This window comes from Acanthopagrus latus, chromosome 13, assembly GCF_904848185.1.
Source record: "Acanthopagrus latus isolate v.2019 chromosome 13, fAcaLat1.1, whole genome shotgun sequence".
In the NCBI taxonomy this organism is placed as follows: domain Eukaryota; kingdom Metazoa; phylum Chordata; class Actinopteri; order Spariformes; family Sparidae; genus Acanthopagrus; species Acanthopagrus latus.
In genome coordinates this window covers 9,448,822-9,468,928 of record NC_051051.1, presented here as the reverse complement: position 1 = coordinate 9,468,928, position 20,107 = coordinate 9,448,822, and the positions used below count along the sequence as shown (strand labels likewise).

Genomic DNA, 20,107 nt, shown 5'->3' with positions numbered 1-20,107 from the left:
TTATGTACAATATGGTATTTTATATAAATCATCTGTGAAACAAATTTTAAGTTAAATAGGACATATTATGAAACATGTTCAGGTGCATACTTTTTTTTCCGGGTCCTAGTAGAATAGATGTACATTCTTCAATTAAAAAAAAAAAAAATCTCATACAATGAATTGCTGTATTATCGTTTTTCACTCTGTTGCTTGAATGCTCCTTTTAAGCTATAGAGTGAGACATCTTGCCTTTGTTCAATCTTTGGCTAGAGTTGCACATGCACAATATTTAAGGGGCATGAGGTAGCCAAGCAGAGGTAGATTAGGGCAGGTAATGCTGAGCAAGCTAGTATGATCTAAAATAATGCCGCTACAGCAGTGGCAACTCTATGTCTGCTGACTGACTTAAGTGTATATATTCAATAGTATATACAGATACAAATGTATGTTTATATAAAGCCTGTTAAATAGTTATGGACATAAGTTACGGAAGTAAAAGCTCAACTCCAAACCAGGCATTTCAGGCTGTATGGGAGCAGTGTTTTCTTTCAGAGAGAATAACTTTCTATGACGTGGACTTCAGACTTTTTCGCTTTGCAGACCTTTTACATGCACAGAAATGCTCCACGACACAATAAAGTAAAGGCAAAACCCCTAAAGGCATAATACGACCTCTTTAAATTGGTGTTTGATTACATTTTTGCTAGCATAATGTCAATGGATTGTACCTGACGCTTATACTGTCTCCTGTTTTGAGGACAGAAAAGAGCAAAGGTTAGTTAGGAATCACATACATTGTGAATTCTCACTAATGAACTCATGCTGACGTAACAAAACTAAATTTTAAACCCCATTCTGTGACATTGGCTTGTTCATCGCTAATCCAAAGAGAAACCAGTCTGATCTGCTGCGACATGAATCCCGGAAGTGTTGATAGATAGTTTTATTGTGAAACCCGCAGCCGGAAGTCATGTATGTCAGTGAGTTTGACACCGGTTTCCCGGCCGGAGTAACGGTAGCCGTCCTCCGATCCCGCAATTGTCTCGGTTTGTTGACGTTTGCAGGAGTGCAGCGGTAGTTGGTAACGGGGGTCTGTCCCTTGTTTCAGGCGAGCCGCGTGAGAGTGAGTGAAGCTAGCCCGCTAGCTATCTTAAATGGGTTTTCGTGTCAAAAGATGATCGCCTCACTTTCGAGAGGAAGTTTGCTGGATGAGGTTCTTCATGGGGGCTTTAATGAGGTAACGTCCACCTAGCGTTACTAACGCTCATGTTAATGTTTATTGAGTTAGGCTAGCTGTTATTTAGCGAGCAGGAGACAGGTAAATCAGCTAAACATCCGTTACACTGGGAAACGACGAAGAGGCAGAAGTTTAGATAGAATTTACACATTTATGCACAACCAAACATTGAAATGTGAACGTTGAAGTTGACATGTAATAATGGCCAAAATGCAAAAAAAAACAAACAAAAAAAACAAAAAAAAACCCAAGTGAATAACTGGCTTGACGCTAAATTAGCTAGTAATGGGTCACAGGAAATAAGACACCACGCAGCTCCACCACGACGTGTAACAAAAAAAGCCCCAAACAAACCAAAAACGCTGCAGCAACGTTATCTTTAAACGGGGTGTTCAGTGTTGTGTGCAGAACAGGGCGCGTTCTTTGTAACGTATCCAGGACAACGAGCCGTCACGTGACCGGTCGGGACCGGTAAAGGTGGAGGATGCGGTGAAATACAGGAGAGGAGGGCTGAACCCTGTTACTGCGCTCAACACCGAATAATATGCTCTGGCCTTTCAGAAGAAAAGTAACATTTAATAGGCAGCGGGACAACAGACTGCCCCTGCCCCCCCCCTCCTGTCTCGACATAATAAACAAAGGAACTCATTTGTTATGCCATGGGTCTCAGCCTTTTTTTGGCCCCCAATCTAAGCTGTGTGTTTGTCTGTGGTTTGCTGGATTTGTGTGTGTATCTGATCGACGGATTACAGCAGCAGCTGGCGGCGTATGTTTCCTGGGTGAACTCGCAGCTGAAGAGGAAACCGGGCCTGAAGCTCATTAAAGACCTCAGGCATGATCTGCAGGATGGGGTGGTGCTCACACAACTAATAGAGATAGTTGGTAAGTGCACACATGCATGATCACACACACACACACACACACACACACACACACACACACACACACACACACACACACACACACACACACACAAATGGCTCTCATGGTGTAGTAAGTAATACTGTGGGAAGAAAGGGGAAAACAATACTGGCACCAGGAGCACTTGATGTGTGATCTGGTCCGTTTGCCAGTGCGTGCATAGTTAAAACATTTTGTGCTTGTCACCTTTGACCCTTATTTACATGACTATAAGTGATGGGTTCAACATCAGGGAGGCCTGTTTGAGATGCATATCCTTAATTACCTCTATAAGTTAAAAAGAAAAGAAAAATCTCCTTTTAGCTGAGCATTTTTCTAAGCCTAGACACAAATAAATGTCAGGTGTATGCATGGCACGCACAGCAAGATGTGGAATTTTGTTTGGATTTGTATTTCCATCAAAACTATTAAAATGTAATATAATTATCAGCCTGTAGCATGTCTTGATTGGTGAAAGCATGAAGTCAGTGGTAATATGCTGTACTAATTTGTTGTTTGAATGAACTGAAGATGAAAGTGTGAACAAGTGACATCACAATGTACCCCTCTTCTCTTTAAATGCAATAACCGTTCTCAAGATATTATTAACATTTAATTATTATAATTTAGATATTATAAATCAGCATCAAATGCAACAACCATTATTCAGAGACAGAGGAACTCTTAAAGGTCTGAACCTTTAAATGCATGAATTTGAAAACATTAATCACTATTATAGTCCATACCAAGTTTAATCATGTTTAAAGGATAGATACACCCAAATATGAAAATTCAGTCATTATCTACCCACCCTCATGTGGATGAACAGTCAGGTGAAGTTATGAGTCCACAAAAGATTTCTGGGGCTTCACAGAAAAACTGTGTTGCATCATTCTCCTAAACAACGGAAAAAGATGGGGATTAGTTTTAAAATGTAAATAAACAACAGAAAAAAGACATAGAATGGCTCCATACAGCTTGCAGCGCTGATATCCAAAAGTGATTTGAAAAGACGTGTCTGTGCGGTCCAGCTCATGCAGCCACGTCAGACAGGGTGCGTGCTAACGCTATTAGCTACAGTGAAGCTCTAAAAAGGGTGAAAATAACATCTCTTTTAATCAATTTGTGACAACAAGGCTTTTGGGGACTTGAACCAGATGAGCTATATGGAGCCATTTTATGTTTTCTTGCAGTTTTTTTTTGTTTTTTGTGTGTGTTTCCCTGTCTAATTTAGTTGTTTGAGGAAAATGCTACAATACTGTTTTGCTGTGAAGCTCCAGAAATGTTTTGTTTTTGTAGTTTGGGTGAACATATCCTTGAAGGTGGTACCAACTATGAAATTATTAAGTCTGTAAGACACTATCACACATGCATGAATACACATTTTTGAGAAATAACATACTACTGCTATAACGTTTTTTAATGGGTTATGGTTTCCTTTACCAGTTGTTGCATAATTGATTTTTTTCTCTCTTTCTTGTCAAAATCAACAGCTGGGGAAGTGCTGGAGGGAGTGTATGTTGCCCCGCAAAACAAAGAGGAGAGCAGGAAGAATGTGGAGCAAGTCCTGCAGTTCATTTCCTCCAGACACATTCGCATGCCACATATATCCGCAAGAGGTAAATCACTGAGAAGTGTGTGTTTTCTCCCTGTCATTTTGAGAGCAGTTGTTGCTAACGTTTTCTGGTTGCTGATCTTCTATTGTAATCTGAAGAATTAATCAACCCTAAATCTTGAAGCAAAGGAATATCACGTGTTTACTTTGTAACAAACACATATTTCTCCCCTGTGTCTACATCTGCAATCCTCATGTCATGGTTCCTTTTGTAACTCTCTCAGCAGTGTGTTGCAAGCACTGCTGTGTACTTGCTCATTATTGATGGACATGTGCTTCCTTTCTGTCTGCAGACATTGTTGATGGTAATCTGAAATCTGTAATGAGGATAATTCTGGCTCTGGCAGCCCACTTCAAACCCTCAGCCAGTCAGAGGGCTGCCTCTGGAAGTGGGAGGAGTTTGACGAGAGGCTCTGCCAGCCACAACCCTCTCTCCACGGTTGCACTAGCACAAGGCGCTGCTGCCGCACTGACATCAGCAAGAATTGATGCCTCGCAGCCTACACGTGCCACACGTATCCACAGGTATGATGGCTGCAGTAATCACAGACAAAAACCCATGTCAGTGTCTTTCTTTCATATCCAAATGTTATCTGGCACAGTATAGTCATTTGTTAGAGACACATAGTCTTTGCTGCCCTCTTATGGACAAACACAGATCATCTCAAGTTAATGTCCTCATTACTGCTACAGTGTATTTTTTTATGAAAACTGCATGCCAGTTGTTGTTTCTGAATAAACATCCTATGCTTTGTTTGTTATTCTTCAGTGGCTGGGGGTTGGATGTGGAAAAGAGTGTGTGTGTTCGAGCACTCGTTGAGCAGTATGAAAGAGGATCTCCAGATGAAGAGGACAATCCTCAGGCCAGCAGGTAATCTACGACTTGGAATTTTCAATGGTCTCTAGCAAATGCACTGACTGTTTTTGCTTTAACTGGTGCATATATTATCTTTATATGCACAGTCTCCATACATGCACAATGTCCCTCTGAGTATTTTTGATTTAGATGAACATCATATCTTGAGGGGAAAAGCAGTCAACTAGCCTGTAGGTGCTCACAAATGCAACATGTAAAATAAGAAAACTTCGAGAGCACTGGGGTAGTGCTCATTGTGTGTTTCACTTGTAAAATCACATTTCTACAATGGGGAAAAATAGACATAGCAAAAGGGCCGTAGTAAACATTTGTTATCAAACAACGGCCGTTAAAAATAATGTCCGTGGTTTTAGCTGGAAAAGTTTGCAGGCCCAGTGAAAATGTATGTGTCATGGGTGGGAGTCCTCCTTAGAGGTCACATTACCATAAAAGGTAACATTACAGTGTGGTTACAGGTCTTGTGGAGTACTACTGCATGTGTGAAGAAAGTATTATAAAGCCTTTTGTGGCTCCAGAGGAAGCTGTGTGTAAATTTATAAACTGCCTCCAGTGAGGTCACTCACTGGCTGAGTTGCATTGTGGGTAATCTAGGTGTGACGTTTAGGAGGAAGGAAGAAGAAGATGATATCTCTGGTTCTGCTGTAATGACTTTGATCTTTTGTTTTTAAATTGTCCACAATGATTCCAAATGTGTTATTGCAGCATGATGCTAGATGAGTGGACTACTTTTCAAAACAGGTGCCTACTTTAACCACAAAGCAACATAGCCACTGAATGACATCACTATAGGAATTGTATCAAATTACATGCAACTTCCTTTTGGAGCCACAAAAGGCTTTGTACTACTTTATGCAGTTATTGTAATAACCCTTTAATGTGTACAATTAGTGGTGTTAACCTTTAAGTGACCCTGGGTCAAAGTTGTCACTAAGTCCATGGCAAATCCCCTTCCCTTTAATCACACAACCTCTGAGTTATTCCTGACAGGAGTTTGCGACTTATATTTTGTATTTCAATCTTTTCACTAAAATTCTGGCCACTGGTCTTGCTGTACACTGGCAGAAATCCTGATGCGTGTTTGTGCCTGAGAGGAGAGAAAAAAAGAAAGCGTGCAGCAAGTGAGCATTAAAGCTGTTTTGTTTCTATACTGTCAAAAAAAGCACTTGTAAAATCTCTCACAGGTTGGCACCACTTTTCAAACATGGACCCGGTGTGGGCTGGATCATGTGAGGTTGTGCCATTTTAAATGATAATACAGGGCTGTGGCACGAGGTTGAAGAAAATTAAAACCCACCTAAAAGCATGGCGGCTGTGCTGGCCTAGATTCAGGAAAGAGGTTGCTGTTGTGGTGTAGTTGTATGATTATGTAATTAAACTTGCCATTTGTACATGTCTTTACAAGAAATATATTTCCGCTCAATGTATTTTTACACAACCATGCGAACTCAGTGTTTGGGACAACAAGCTCCACTTTGTTGCTATTTATACTTCACAGGTTTGCCTGCAGTTGATTTTATGTAAGCTCTCTGTTATCTGCCATCTTTAATGCCACACTTGAAACAGTAGACTACATTCTCTGGCACATCTGTGTGTGTGTTTGTGTGTCTCACTGCCTGACAGAGCATATGACTTAGCTTTTAGTACTTCTCCCTGCCGTGCATGTGCGTGTGTGTGAGGTAGCTAGATGGATGATAGAAAAAATAAATAATTGATTTTCTATCTTCACAAATCACATGTCCCTTTGAAGTTCTGCTCTGCATGTTTAAATGTGAGTTCAGTTGTGTGTGTTTCTGTTTACGATGATAGGAAGAGGAGTGCTTGCATTGATTATTTGTTGAACCATGATGTGTGTTTTTTTTTAGACCAGGTGCTATTATCACATACGTAGCTTAATTAAGTGAGAGATGCTCAGCAGGGTTTGCAGCATTGGTCACCATGTTAGCTAGCTGGAGGGCGAGGGGCGGGGTGTGTCAGGCTGAGGAGAATCACACACTGTCATGAGTTTGTTGAGATGCTGAAGCCAGAGACCCGCATGCAGGGTTGATCTCAGACTCCTTGGAAAGTCTAATGCACAGTTTGAACCACCTGTAGCGCACTATGGGGGGGACGCAGATAAAATGGTAAGAACAGATACTGTGCGACACTGTGTGTGTGCGAGGACTCCTCTGCAAGTGTGTGTGTGTGTTAATGCTACTTTTACAGTAACATTTCTACAAGGCTACAGTGCTTTGAATTGCAAAGGCATGTGAGGATTTAAGGCTTCTCTTGGCAAGTTAGAATTAAGAAAATATGTGTCATGTGTCGCTTTATTTTATCTGCGCTCTTTCCTTTCCCTTCTTGAGCCCTGAGACCAGAGTCAGTATTTTAAGAATTATTTGTGAAGATTGTTGAACAGGCACTCTTTGTTTAGAAGCCTCCATTAATGTGTTGGTAAGGAAAACAGCAGCTTTGATTTTGGTGAGTGTCACTGTTGTTGTCTTGTTCACCAAGCCGCTTTCACACATGGACTACCCTGAAATATACCTGGACTCAGTCGGTCAGTCAGTTGACCTGGACATCAGCACAAAGTTTGTGTCAAGTCCAGTCGTGTCCATGTTTGAATAGAGCAGGTCATCGTCTTTCAGGAATTCTGCGAGTGAGTGGACGTGTTTATGACACTGATGATGTTCCATGGACTGTAGCTGCTGCTTCACACTCTTTTTTTGCCTGCCTGTATATTGCGTTACACTTTTTTTATTGACATGTCGGATAAATACAAATGAGGGGTATTGCAATAAACTGGTATTGGTAAAAAAAAACATGATATTTACAACTGAGATATGATGATAAAAGACACAGTGTTGTAGTCAAGACCATGGAAACCGAGACCAGGTCATGACCAAGACCTAAGAGGATTGAGACCCAGACAAGACCAAGACCAGCGCAGAGCACGTCCCACACTCACATGATTCATTATGTGGAATATGCAAATTATAGTCACTCATAAAACTGAAAAATGAGCAAACAAATGCAAACAATTCATGAGCTAAAATCAACTTAACCATTTTATCAACGCTTCACATCCATGTCTTACCATCTGCCTAATACAATAGGATTTTTTGTGCAAGCATCAGGCTTGCCGGGAGCTTGTTGTCTTCAGACACAAACCATCCTGAAGTACAGAATGTCTAAAACAATTATATTTATATTCATATTTACACACACCTGTTCCTCTCTGGAATGATATGATTAATCAGCGTTTCATCTTCCTCGAGCCTCAGCTCCGTCAGTCCACTGTCATCTCCGAGAGCTCCTCCGAGTAGCCACACAGACCGACAGCTGGATGACAGCCAGCAGCAGCAGCAGCAGCAGCAGCAGCAGCAGCAGCAGCAGCAGATCAGTGGTGAGTTCCAACAATCATGACATTTGTCATGTGATGAGTGAACCTCAGGATATATGTTGTTTCACACTTGTAACACTGTGTTGTGTGGTTGTACGCCCCGCTTGCATGCAGCCGAGTCAACTCAGGATGCAGTGGAAACAGCGTGGGAGGATTCTCTCAGTGAGACTCTGGAGAAGGAGGTGCAGGACACGCGAAAGATGGTTTCTGCTTTACAGGTGTGTGCATATTGAAGTTTGAGTTTGGTCCTGGTCACATTACAGTCCGATCGCCTTTTTGTTAACTTCCATATGAAGTTTCAGGTGCTGTGGTTTATATTGTGTGTTCTCCTCCTGGCTGGTGGCAGTACTTGTGCAGAGAGTGTGGGATCTGCTGGGACACCGTGACATTTCTGCATGCATCAGACGACCTAGTCCAAAGTACAAACTGGTGTCACATGTTCCACCTTTGTGTTTTTAAGGCCCTGCTGCTGCATGGTTCGCTGCCTGAGGATGAGCAGGACGTGACTCTGAGGTTGGACCAAGGCAACGCTGAGCAGCAACTGGTAGCGACAGTCTCTCCTATTTTTTTAATCCTTTTTTCCGTTCTTTTTTTCTCCCTTTTTCTGTGTCACACTCTTCTTCGCTCTGTTTCACCAGCTCTTTGTTTTCAGCCCAGATCGCATTTCTTTCTCTTGACTCCGTGTCCTGTGTGTGTGCATGCTTATGTGTGCGTCAGAGGGTGACACGAGTATCAGTTACCCTTCTTACTCAGTCCATTGTGGTTCTTACACACATCCCTTCGGTCCTTACTCTTTTCCAGGTAGTCATTCGCAGTCGTTTGGACCAGAGTATGGAGGAGGCTCAGGAGTTAAAGGTAAACAAATTGTTTTCTTTTTATTAGGACCAAAAACACACTAAGAGGATAAACTGGATTGTGAAATGCGCACTGTGATTAACAGTTGATTCAGAGTGTGCTGTTTGCTGTTTGCTTTAGAGGGAACTGTTGCGCTGTAGGCAGGAGATGAGAAACCTGCAGGGAGTCAAGGTGAGACAATGCCAGATCTGCAGTAAATGATCTCATTGCTGTGTTGGATATGATAGTTGATGTGTCACAGAAGAGTAGCAGGCTAAGGTGCTGGCTTTCTGTTGGTTTGTGAATGTGCAGGACGCCCAGCAGCAGAGGCTGTGCACTCAGGAGGCATCGATACTGCAGATGAAGCAAGAGCTTCTCAGAGCCAGCATGACCAAGGATGAACTCAACAATCAGAATGTACGAAATAGTCTCCAGCACAAGTCTGTTTTCTGTTCAAGTGAAAGTAAAAGCTTCAGAACACTGCTTTAAAATGTGTGTGCAAATTCGGCTCATCTATGAAAATGTGTTACAGGCAGAGTTGCAGTGGAAGCTGGAGGAATGTAACAGGCTGTGGGTTGAATGCAAGGTGAGGCACTCTGGCCCCTCTGTTTAAATGGCTTGCTGTAACTTAGTTTAATCATTTTCATTCAACTTAACTTTACACAGCATCTGTTTATCATAAGTAACAAACGCTTCCTTTTTCTGTCCTGTTGGTCGGATCACAGAAGGAGGTGGGACAGAAGGACAGACTGCTGCAGCAGCTCAAACACAAGCTTGAGGAAAGCCAAAAAAAGCAGGTGTGTTCACAAAGGTCAGACGAGCTACAGTGGGTTCAAAATGTTCTGTCAAGCACAGTGACATGTGCGAAAATCTTTGACCAGAAGTTAATCTCAAACTCCCTTTTTGAAATGCCCTCCATAGTCTGTTTCCTTTAATCAGCAAATTGCCCTTGAGTAAGCACCAACCCCTAATATTGCTCGTTGGGCGCCGTAGCATGTGTGGTAGCCCCTTCATCCATTTCCTCTATACATCTTATGTGTGTATGCGTGCATGTGTGTAATGTGATCGGAAAAAAAGAACCTCCCTTGTGGGATTATATTAGTATATGAAAAAAAAAAAAAAAAAATGAATGCTGCAAATTTCCTTTGCAGGAGAACAAACTTAAAGCACAAGTGTAATTTGACTTTGCTGCCACTCATTAAAGAAACTAGTGACTTTAATGATCTAAGTTTTAGGATCTGGCAGTTTATATCAATATGTGTATATTTATATGTTTGACTGTGTGTCTGTTTGGCAGAATGACTTGCAAAGAGAGTTGGAGCATAAAAACAGCATGCAGGTAGAATGTTTTTTTTCCTGACTCCTTCTGCTCGAAAGATATTACACTGTTATGACATAGCGAGTTTTATTTGTAGTTAGCACCTGCTTTATGTCTGACAGATTGTTACAGACCTGGTATTTTGTATCTACAATTTTGTTGTTGTCGTTGCCTTTTTCCAGATTCCAGCCGGCACAGAAAACAATGGGTATTCTCACTCTGGAAGTCCAGCTCCCTCAATGTCAGGCGTAAGTTGATAAAGGCCGTTCAGTCAGTTTGCCTGTTTGAATTGTTCTACATGTTGAGGTATACTCTCACATTCCCTTGCATTTTGTTCTCTGGTAGTATTTAGGTCACACATTGTAATTTGACCTCATGAAACAGTGTAACCCAGATTCTTACTTTCATGTTAAAGGAATAACAAGGGACATAATACGCTGAACATACACAATAAACAAGCACACAGCTGTCCTCGATAAAATGAGCTTTTTGTTTCTGATGGGGCTTTTGTGTTTGTGCTCTGTTAGCAGGCAGAGGAGATGCAGCTGCTAAGAGATTCACTTAGGAGTCTGAGGAACAACTTCAGAGACCACGACCCACAGCACCACACACTGGACACCCTGGAGCAGGGCATAGTGTCTCTCATCGACAGACTGCATGTTGTGCATACACACAGGGTACGAATATATAACAATCAATGTAGTGAGGTTTTTTGTGTGCTTAAAACTGAAAATAAATTCAGCTTGGTCACTTTTGTAGGTTAGGGTTAGGGTTAGGGTTAGGGTTGCAAAGGCAAACTCAAAGCTATGACGGATTGTATTGTAATGTTGTTAAATGATCAGTTAGTGGCCACTAGATATGATTCCTTTTGATAAAATGTGGCGATTAAAAATCATGAGGTGCTGTCCACATTTGTTCCAAACACTGCAGGGACGGGGGAAATCTCCAAGACGCAAAGGTCAACACACAGACTCTGACACATGGCCTTGCACGAGTAAGTTGAAGTACCCCCCCCCCCCCAAATACACGCACATCCATGCTCAGGAGAAACATGCGTTCACCAACTATATTTCCGTTGTTTATTGCAGATGTTTATCAGTCCCACAGTGGTTCTCCCGCCTCCACTAAAATCCTCTATTTTACTGGAAAATCCCCAATGCCTTCCATGATCAACATACCGAAGAGGTCAGTGTATACAATTTAGATGGAGGGGCTTAGATAGAAAACAGAACAAACCAAAAATACAAAATGCCACGTAAATTCTAGATGGGTGAATCTCTTTGTACACATTGTACAGGTTGGGTGAGGTGACTCTAAAGGACTTCAAGGCAGCTGTGGATCGAGAGGGAAACTACAGGTACCACTTCAAGGCCCTGGACCCTGAGTTTGGCACTGTGAAAGAAGAGGTATGATAAGGCTGGGCTATGTAGATAAAAGGAGGGTAACAGTTAAATTCAAAATGCATTGCACAACATTTTAGAATAAGCATTAAGCAATTGTAAAGGTGTATAAACTTCTGGTGCAGCTTTGGCCAAATGGCCATCCAGGTAATCTTTATAGATAAACCACACAGTATTTCTTATGTGTTAACAAAGTAGGCTTAATACAGTAGCTGGTGTTCCCAGTGTTACACGGTGGTCTGCATACACCGATCACATTATGTTACATTACATACACCGATGCTACAACTTCACACTGCCACAAGCGTGTACTCCACGCAGTAGCGAGGCCAGCAGCTGGGTCGCAGCACAGCACTAGGAGTCACATTTCACTTAACACGACGAGAGTAAGAAGAGTTGACTGACACGACGATGGCGAAGGATTTGCAAAAAGCATTTGTCAAAGTTAAAAGCAAAAGTGCCTATTTGGTAGTATTTCTGATTAAAACGCACTTTTAACAGGGAACCTGAAAAAAACAAATGAAGGAAAAGGATGGTTCACCTCACTGAGAAGATGATTGTGTGCCAACTGTTGGCTTCAGCTCCTCATTTAACAGCTGAATAAAACTAATTTTACAGATGGTGAGCTTTTCTTGTTAAAAGTCAGTGTCCCGGGTATTGCAGTTGTTCGTCATGAGCTTTTTAGCTGGTTGGAAAATGTTGTTACCCCTGTCACCCTGGTAAATTGTTGTAAACATGATTTGGAACTTTACAATTAACAATTGCTTAAGAATCGTAGAAAAAGTGTGAGGAACTCAAGAGGGTAATTTGTTAAAAAGCCTTTAATTAACTGTGGCTGTTGAATCACACCATCAGTAAAAACATGCCTAGGCATTTGATAATTAATTAAAGGCTTTTTGACTCATTACTCTCATGAGTGCCTCACACTTTTTCTACAATTCCGAGAATCCCAAACGGATGAACACCAGAGGGACACAATTTTCCACAACCGAGCAGCACTCTTTGCATCCTGTTTTTAACAGTTGCTTACTAAATGGTTTATAAAGCATTTTGTCGCTTGCTAACAGTGAAATAACTATTAACTAAAGTTTAGTCAACATGAATTTACCGAGTGTAACCACATGCATTGTGGTGACCTAGAAATGATTGTGTCCAGGTATTCCTGGATGGAGCAATCATTCCAGGCTGGGAAGGAAAAATAGTGGCCTGGGTAGAAGAGGACCGTGGTGAAGAGAGGTAACCACATGTTCTCTCTGTGTCTGTATTTATTTTTGCTGATTCTTAGTTGCAAAAAACACATTGTCTTTTCTGTCTCAGGCCATTTTAGTTTCAAACTGGGGAGCCACGATACGGGGTATTTTTTTCTCCTGGTCAGTGTGATCCCAGACGCTCATCGTGACAACTGTTGAGAAGAGAGGCACATGTGGGCACTTTTTGAGATTCGGACGACTAGTGGAAATGCTGTAAGACTCATCGGGAAGAGATTTGATGATGGTGTAAATCTGTAACTGATGTCAAGAACAGTGTGAAGCTCAGTGCCTTACAAAAGGAAAGCTGTTTCCATCATATGCTTTTGAATGACAGGCTGTAACTGTAGTAAATGAACTGGACTGAAAAGTACACAGACACATTATTTTAAATTAAGTGTTTCAAAAACCACAGTAGTGTTGTTGTTTCACTGGTAGCTTCTTTTGGTTTGTATGAGGAAGTGTTCTGCATTACTTTTCCTTCCAAATACTGCCAGATGACATGTTAGAAATGTGTAATATCCACTGTTCTTTAGCCCTGGTACATTTCAGTCGTAATTGCGAATGTGAAGTGAAAATACAGTATTATTAGGACCATTTCTGGGTCAGAAATAAAACACCACTTTTATAATACAAATATTACAAGAGCAGAAAAGGACTTTGTACACACTTTCTTTCAGTGCTGCACAATGTTTGTTGCAACCTGAATAACTTGTCAAATACACTGACCAGAGACCAGCTTGTATTTATGTTACTGTTTTGTACCAATTACACATAATAGGTCAAAGTCAAAAGAGGGAGGGTGATGTCCAAATGGCAAATTATATTGCAAAAAAAATTAAAAAATAACTGAATGTATTTCGGTTTCACTAAATAGGACTTAAATTCAGATGTGGATTTGAATGTCTGTAGCACACCGGTGTACGTGTAAACTGAACTGCTGTCAGTGAGCAGAAGCGATGCCGGAAAAACTTTGATCTAGAAATGTAGACGAACAGCACTGTTATTTTGTTTACTTCATGAAATTGTTTTGTACATTTGTGTAAAGTGTTTTCACCATATCCTTAGAGAGAGACAGAGAGAGAGAAAGAGATTCCTGTGGGTGATGACGCTGTTGATGTAAACTTTTGTAGATCATCCCACTATTTATGGTGTGTATGTGTGTGTGTGTGTGTGTGAGAGAGAGAGAGAGAGGGAGCTCAGGATTGACCTTTGACTTGTAATTGCCAGAAGAACTGTGGTTTCTGTAGCTGTTCTACATAATGCAGTGAAATGCTCGGCTCTCGGTGTTAAGAAGAATCACACTGGAACTGGCTCACACACACCTTTTCCTTCACTCTGCTTCTATCTTCCCATTTGGGACCAATGTGTTTGCCTTCACTAACAAGCCAACAGAAATATGCATCAGTCTACCTTTCTAACAACGACCCATTTGAATGCCATAACTGCCTGTACTGTAAAATGTACAATATGCTGGTGAAATGGTTAATAAAGCATTTGTTTTGTTTACTGAAAGTTTTGCAACATATGGATATTGTCTCTTTAAAGAAATTAAACTGGCCTTTGTTGAAGATTAGAAAAGATATTTTGAAATAAATTGTTTTTGAAATGATGTCTGTTCCAGTTTTTAATTGTGATTGCGGGACAGTGGAGGAAAATAAGTATTACTGCAACTTACTGATAAATGGTGCATGATGGATTATCATTATTTTTTATTTTTCATTTTCATTGTGACATAGAAAACACCCAACACCCTCTTGCCTTTTTAGGCAAATATTTCTTTATTTCATGTCATGGATTTTGATCTTGGCCTCGCAAACCAGATTAACCTGCCAGGTCAGTCATTACCAGCTCAAGCTGTGCAGCAAACAAACTCCTCTAACACCCACAGAAATTTAAGGTGCAACATGTACATTTCTGTGAAATTCACACTGCAGCATATTACCTAGAGTAATCTCTGTATGGGTTAAGCTGATGGGGAGCAGTTATTTTGTTGGCACGCTATCATCAGCAGCTAAATGGATGTCTGTTGGCATATTTCTTCCGTTTCTATTGATCATTTTAGCTCATTTTTGAATGTTTTAAACTAAAAATCATTCCGGTACTTTCTGCTCCTTTTAAAAGGTTAGGTTCAACCGAAAATGAATTTTTCGTCATTACCTACTCAACTCGTGGAGACATTTTGTAGTCCACAGAACAGTGTGGCAGCATTCTGCCGAACAACTGCCGCAGATGGGGACTTCAGAAACAGCTGAAAGATAAAATGACTTCATACAGGTCATTCCCACCAACAGTTTAGAATCAGCAAGTTCAGCAAGTAACACAATTGTTTCATTTTGTTAAGTAAAGTCATAAAACTGAACACTAACTGAATGAATGCATGTGTAACAATCAAGTTTAAATATTAGCCCCAGTATTCGGATGAGTCCAGACTCATTTCTGACAAGAGGGACGGCTGAAGGACAGCAGGGTTTTACAGACAAACATGAACAGTGCGCAGTAAAGGCACTTGGCTTCACAGTTCTTCCACAGGCACGCTGCTTTCCAAACACCTTCCAGTGCCGTCCAGTGCTCAGGACCCCTCTTACATCAAAAGAAGTTTCACTCCTCGACTGTCTTATCGGCTGCACTCCAATATGAGGAGGCTTACATCCAGTCCCTTAGCCTCTTGCAGCCTCTGGCCTCTGTTTGGGGATTCTTTCCAAAGGAGGAGAGAGCTGACACCATGGCGCTGTCTGTTTTGATGCTCTCATAAGTCCTTACAAATGAAGCGATGGGATGAGTGAAGTCAGGGTTTTCCAGTTTCTTGCTGATGTCCACGAACATGCTGTGTAGCCTTTCCTTGAGGGACAATTCACCTGGGGAGATGATTGACGGAGAGTTGTATTTATAAATGCCCCCTACCTGTCAGACTAAACAATCTTTTACCCATTAAAGTCTTATTTTGTTCTAAGGAGTTTGAAGAAGTCGGCCCTCTGGATCGACAGCTGTGTGCATTCAAGTACTGTATTTTTTAGTCATCCCAGTACGGAGGGGGGCCTGTTCACCAAAGCTTGTGAATAGCACAGAATAATGCCTCACTGACAGGAACACAGAGACGCAACATCCGAAAACGTAGGAAACAGTGTGACTACGAATGTACTGTGGACTGTGCACTTGCTGACTCACCTGTGGCAGGACGGCAACACGTGTAACCAACTCCTGCAGCTCTCTCAGGCGGAGATGGTTTATCCAGCATCTGAAAACGTATGTCTGGAATATCCTTTCCTGTTGAAGAGAAAGTGCACAGTGGTTAAATGTTACAGAGGGGCAACTGGTTGTTGCTTCTGATGTCTCTAACACAAAATTTCCTGTGAGGACCCTCACTGACAGTAGCTCTTTGGGCTTGTTAGGCAGAATGCACAGGCGAGTCTAGAGACACTGCATCAAGCTCCAGCACTGGCACAACCCACTAACACCAGAGAGCCACCGAACATAATGTTAGGAAATGGCAAACTAGATAACCAACTCTCGTCTCTTTATTGGCGCCCCTGAGCTCTCTCTCTCTCTCTGGTTGTTGACAAAAAGAAACTCACCTGTGGCAATTTGATGGTAAAGCTTCCGTGTGTCTGGTGATGAGTCACGAAGGAAGCTTTCGTTGTGTCCAAACGTCCTGGCTACAGCACTCTGATGGTCACAGTGCCCACCATGAATCCCTGCTGGGCAGGTGCAGCAGCCGATGGCCGTGTTGACATGATAGGACTCATCAGCATTTGATGAGCTCGCCACAGTGTAGTTGTCTTGGTCTTCCTGCAGGGGTGGCATCACAAAATGAAATGTTAGGGAAGTTAGAAAATACTGCAATTCTATTTTAAGGCCATATATATCGCCCAGCCTGACAATGAATCACCTGATCTCCGACACACTTGATTATTTCTATCAGGTGTGCTTTTGCTTGGTTGGAGCAAAATCCTGAAGCCTCACTTGTTATTTTACAGATCAGTTTTACACCCTTGATTTGCATGTTTTTAACATTACAATAATTACAAAATTTGGCCTCAACTGTAGGTGTGTGCCACAGTGGTGTACCTGCACAACAGAGTCTCTCCAGATGTCCTCTGTTTTCATCACCGTCCTGAGGCTGCTGCTGGGAGCATCTGTGAGGCGGTGGATGTAGTGTGCCTCCAGCCGCGTGAAAACAAAGTCCACCAACTGCGTCACACTGTAGGCCTTCAGTCGGTGCAGGAGCTTCTCTTTCACCACCCCAAAGGCACTTTCCGCGTAGTCGTTGGTGTGGTCCCCTCTGGTGGGCAGCTGAGCCCACTCCTCTCGCCGCTTGTAGACCTCCTGCACGTGTCGCACAAACTTTGTGTGCTGTAAGGCAACGTCGTCCACCATCAGTCTGGTGTAGACCTCCATGAGAGCCGCTGGCGTGGAGGCACACAACAGATCTCTAAAGCACTTAAGGAGGTGAGGCTTGTGTTGCTTGGGAACCCCATTTGAACTGCTCCACAGCCATCTCCACATGGCCTGAAAGAGGGTGGACACACAGTGTGCCAACGTGGCTTTTGGGAATGCTCCAGTCAGCGCCTGCCTGAGTGCGGCGCAGTCGCCAGTCACGGCAACAAAAGGTCCATCCGGGTGGCCGAAGAACCTGTCAGGTGGAAGGACAGTCCGTAGCAGCTCTAAGGCAGCTGAAATAGTTTGCTGTGTTTTAGATGTTGTGATAAATACACCCAACGGAAAACTACCAGCCGAGGAAGGGGCGAGGAGGAGGAAAAGGTGGTGATCGTGGCGGTCACAATTCCCAGAGGAGTCCACAAACACCATCTCACCGCTCTCCCTCAGCCCGGCATGTACTCTCCTCATCATCGGAGTGCATATGGCAATCACCAGCTGATTGTCACTGGTTTGACACATCCTGGCACAGACATCCCCCCGCTCTTTGTTGTACTCATCAAGCTTTTTTTCAAGGTCTTTATACGTTTCTGGCACTGCTGCTGTGCCGTGTATTTTTTTGAACAGTTTGTAGTACAGTCTGCAAAAAGGAGCAAATATTCAAATGTTAACAATCCAATTATAATAGTTTGTTTTAATGAAATAATTCATCTTATACGTTTTAGTCACAAACCTGTAACAAAACTGCAAATCTGGACAGACAGACCGATCCGCGGCAGCGTGAACATAGTTGTCCTGTTCCACCTCTTGTAAATCGTATTTGAGGACATCGAGTGCCGTTGTGGGAGAGTGGCCAGCTTCAAACAGCTTTTTCAGCTTTTCAGTGGCTTCTGCTGAAACATCTTTCCTCCTCATGGCTTGAGCACATGAACCACGGTGGTTGTGCTCATTACGCAGGTTCACGTGAAGGAAGAGTCCCTCTTTCATGTGAGGATCCCCCGACCTGAAGTGAGGAACAGTGAATTAAGCTACCAGTAATGGCTGTGAGTAAGACATTTATTATTATTGTTTGAGTTTGACATATCAGTGATACAACTGATGACAAAGCAGCTATCTCAGAGGGTTGGGGTTCTGTTTTCTTTTTGATGCAAACAATGTCACAACACAGACAAATTAGCTCTAAATGAAAACAGGCTGAAGACTTGTGAGAAAAATGAGATCAGAAACACGCGCTGTGATAACAGAAGACAAAAGTGAGATCATCGAAAGCTTGTAAGATAAAGTCTCACTACCAAACATTTCCTGTTTTATTATTACTATTATTTATTATTGACCTCGACTTCCGTTCTCCAAGTTCTTGCTTCCTTTTCAAGATCAGGAAAAGAGTAGCTGGGCAAGAAGTGTTTCTTTTTATCGTCCTGCACCTGTAGTCCACCTGGGAAACAGAAGCACAAGTTGGTCAGGCATACTAAATTTACTGTTAAACTGTAAACATAAAGACACGATAAAGAACGATATCGATCCTTTGCCTTTAAAAGATCATTCATTCAGCATTATTGTTTGATGGTGGCAGGGTCCGCCAAATATAAACAGCATGACATTGTGTTGTCCTTTAAGGTTTAAGGTTTTTGGGTCATGCACACAGAAGAGGTTTGTTTATTTCGTTTTTTTTCAGTCATCAGTAATTGAAGGTCTCTCTCTCATGATTCCAATTTTCTCCCCATCAAAAAATTGACATAGTGGACCTCTAAACAGGAAAGTGACATGGTGTATTTAAAAGGCTGGGTGAGTGGTTGACACTTGCTCGATACTTGTTGTACCGTCCGACGTTGGGGTAGGTTTTAGATGCTCTCCATGTGAGGCCCGACGACCTCTGGAAGTCTTCAAACCATCGCTTTGCTTCTTCTTCACGGGACAGCTTCAGCTTTAAGGATGCCCTGAAATTGACGTCTCCTAGCGACCCGTAGCTACACACAGTGTGGCTGTACTGCTGAGGCAACAGTTTCTGTCACCATAGTAACCCAACAGACAGACAGACAGACAGACAGACAGACAGAGACACAGACAGGCAGAGAGAGATAGAGAGCGATAGCGTTAGACTGATTACATCAAGTGGTTTATTTACACTTTTCAAAAATAGCTAGGTTAGCTAGCTAGCTTACTAACTGACTTACTAACTAACTAGCAGACTGTCTCACTCCGTCCTGACCTCTAAAATCATCAGCGACTGCTCCCGGTCTGTCGCTTTGCTACAGGTCCTGCACCACATGTCACAGAGAGCTGCAGTAATGATGGTAATAATAAAAAAAATAATAAATACTATATCCTCAACAAATAAACGCCAATAGTTCCGCTGCGTCTTGAACGCGTCTTGACTTCTTTTCTTCTTCGTTGCTTTCTTTTCGTGGGGCTTTTAGGTGCCACCTACCGTACCGAGTGTGTAGAACAGGGCCGAGATTACATTTGTCTGTGATGGAACGTGACTATATTTACTCGAGTGCGAGTTTCAGGTACATTACTTAAGTATTTCCATTTTCTAATACTTTCTACTACATTTTCTTCCACTCCACTACATTTTGGAGGCACGGATTGTACCCTCTACTATACAACATTTTTCTGATATAGTATTATTGTAGATGACATGCTGCATCAAAACCAAAGCAGAGCATTTTGTATTCAATTAAAGACAAACACAAAACGAACTATTAATAATAATAATAATGATAAAATGATGATAGGTATGCTAACAATAACACTGATTCTTATCATCACACAAGTGCTGAATTTCGGATACATTAATCCTCCAGGCCGATAATCATTTAGACCATAATATACAGTAGATACCTGCATGTCATACATGTACAAGTTCACTTTTATTTGTACTTTTAATGTACATTTAATGTCACTGTTACTTTTACTTGAGTACTTTCAGTTTTACCGA

At 42.0% G+C, this 20,107-nt stretch overlaps 2 protein-coding genes across 6 annotated transcripts; one reads left to right on the top strand and one right to left on the bottom strand.

Annotated features, from left to right (window-relative positions):
• Positions 1-925: 925 nt before the first annotated feature.
• LOC119031925 (dixin-A-like) lies at positions 926-14,401 on the top strand. 4 transcript variants are annotated; one of them, XM_037120726.1, is made up of 21 exons: positions 926-1,219; positions 1,975-2,101; positions 3,613-3,738; positions 4,028-4,259; positions 4,504-4,605; positions 7,866-7,993; positions 8,105-8,208; positions 8,451-8,534; positions 8,792-8,845; positions 8,966-9,016; positions 9,137-9,241; positions 9,357-9,410; positions 9,550-9,621; positions 10,122-10,163; positions 10,325-10,390; positions 10,670-10,819; positions 11,073-11,136; positions 11,231-11,327; positions 11,440-11,548; positions 12,699-12,778; positions 12,860-14,401. In XM_037120726.1, exons 1-21 carry the CDS (start codon positions 1,157-1,159, stop codon positions 12,867-12,869), a joined length of 1,920 nt encoding a protein of 639 aa, XP_036976621.1. In that variant the 5' UTR covers positions 926-1,156; the 3' UTR covers positions 12,870-14,401. The 4 variants fall into 4 exon arrangements, with proteins under 4 accessions (XP_036976621.1, XP_036976622.1, XP_036976620.1 ...); XM_037120727.1 differs by having other exon boundaries at positions 1,972-2,101; positions 10,673-10,819; XM_037120725.1 differs by having other exon boundaries at positions 928-1,219; positions 1,972-2,101.
• An 83-nt stretch (positions 14,402-14,484) lies between these two features.
• On the bottom strand, positions 14,485-19,601 carry si:dkey-75a21.2 (uncharacterized protein LOC794385 homolog). 2 transcript variants are annotated; one of them, XM_037120721.1, is made up of 8 exons: positions 19,376-19,601; positions 18,971-19,171; positions 18,501-18,601; positions 17,900-18,169; positions 16,858-17,806; positions 16,365-16,578; positions 15,958-16,056; positions 14,485-15,647 (listed from the first exon to the last, which is right to left on the bottom strand). In XM_037120721.1, the coding sequence occupies exons 1-8, from the start codon at positions 19,433-19,435 to the stop codon at positions 15,436-15,438; spliced, it is 2,106 nt and encodes a 701-aa protein (XP_036976616.1). In that variant the 5' UTR covers positions 19,436-19,601; the 3' UTR covers positions 14,485-15,435. The 2 variants fall into 2 exon arrangements, with proteins under 2 accessions (XP_036976616.1, XP_036976617.1); XM_037120722.1 differs by having other exon boundaries at positions 18,987-19,171; positions 19,341-19,542.
• Between the last annotated feature and the right edge of the window lie 506 nt (positions 19,602-20,107).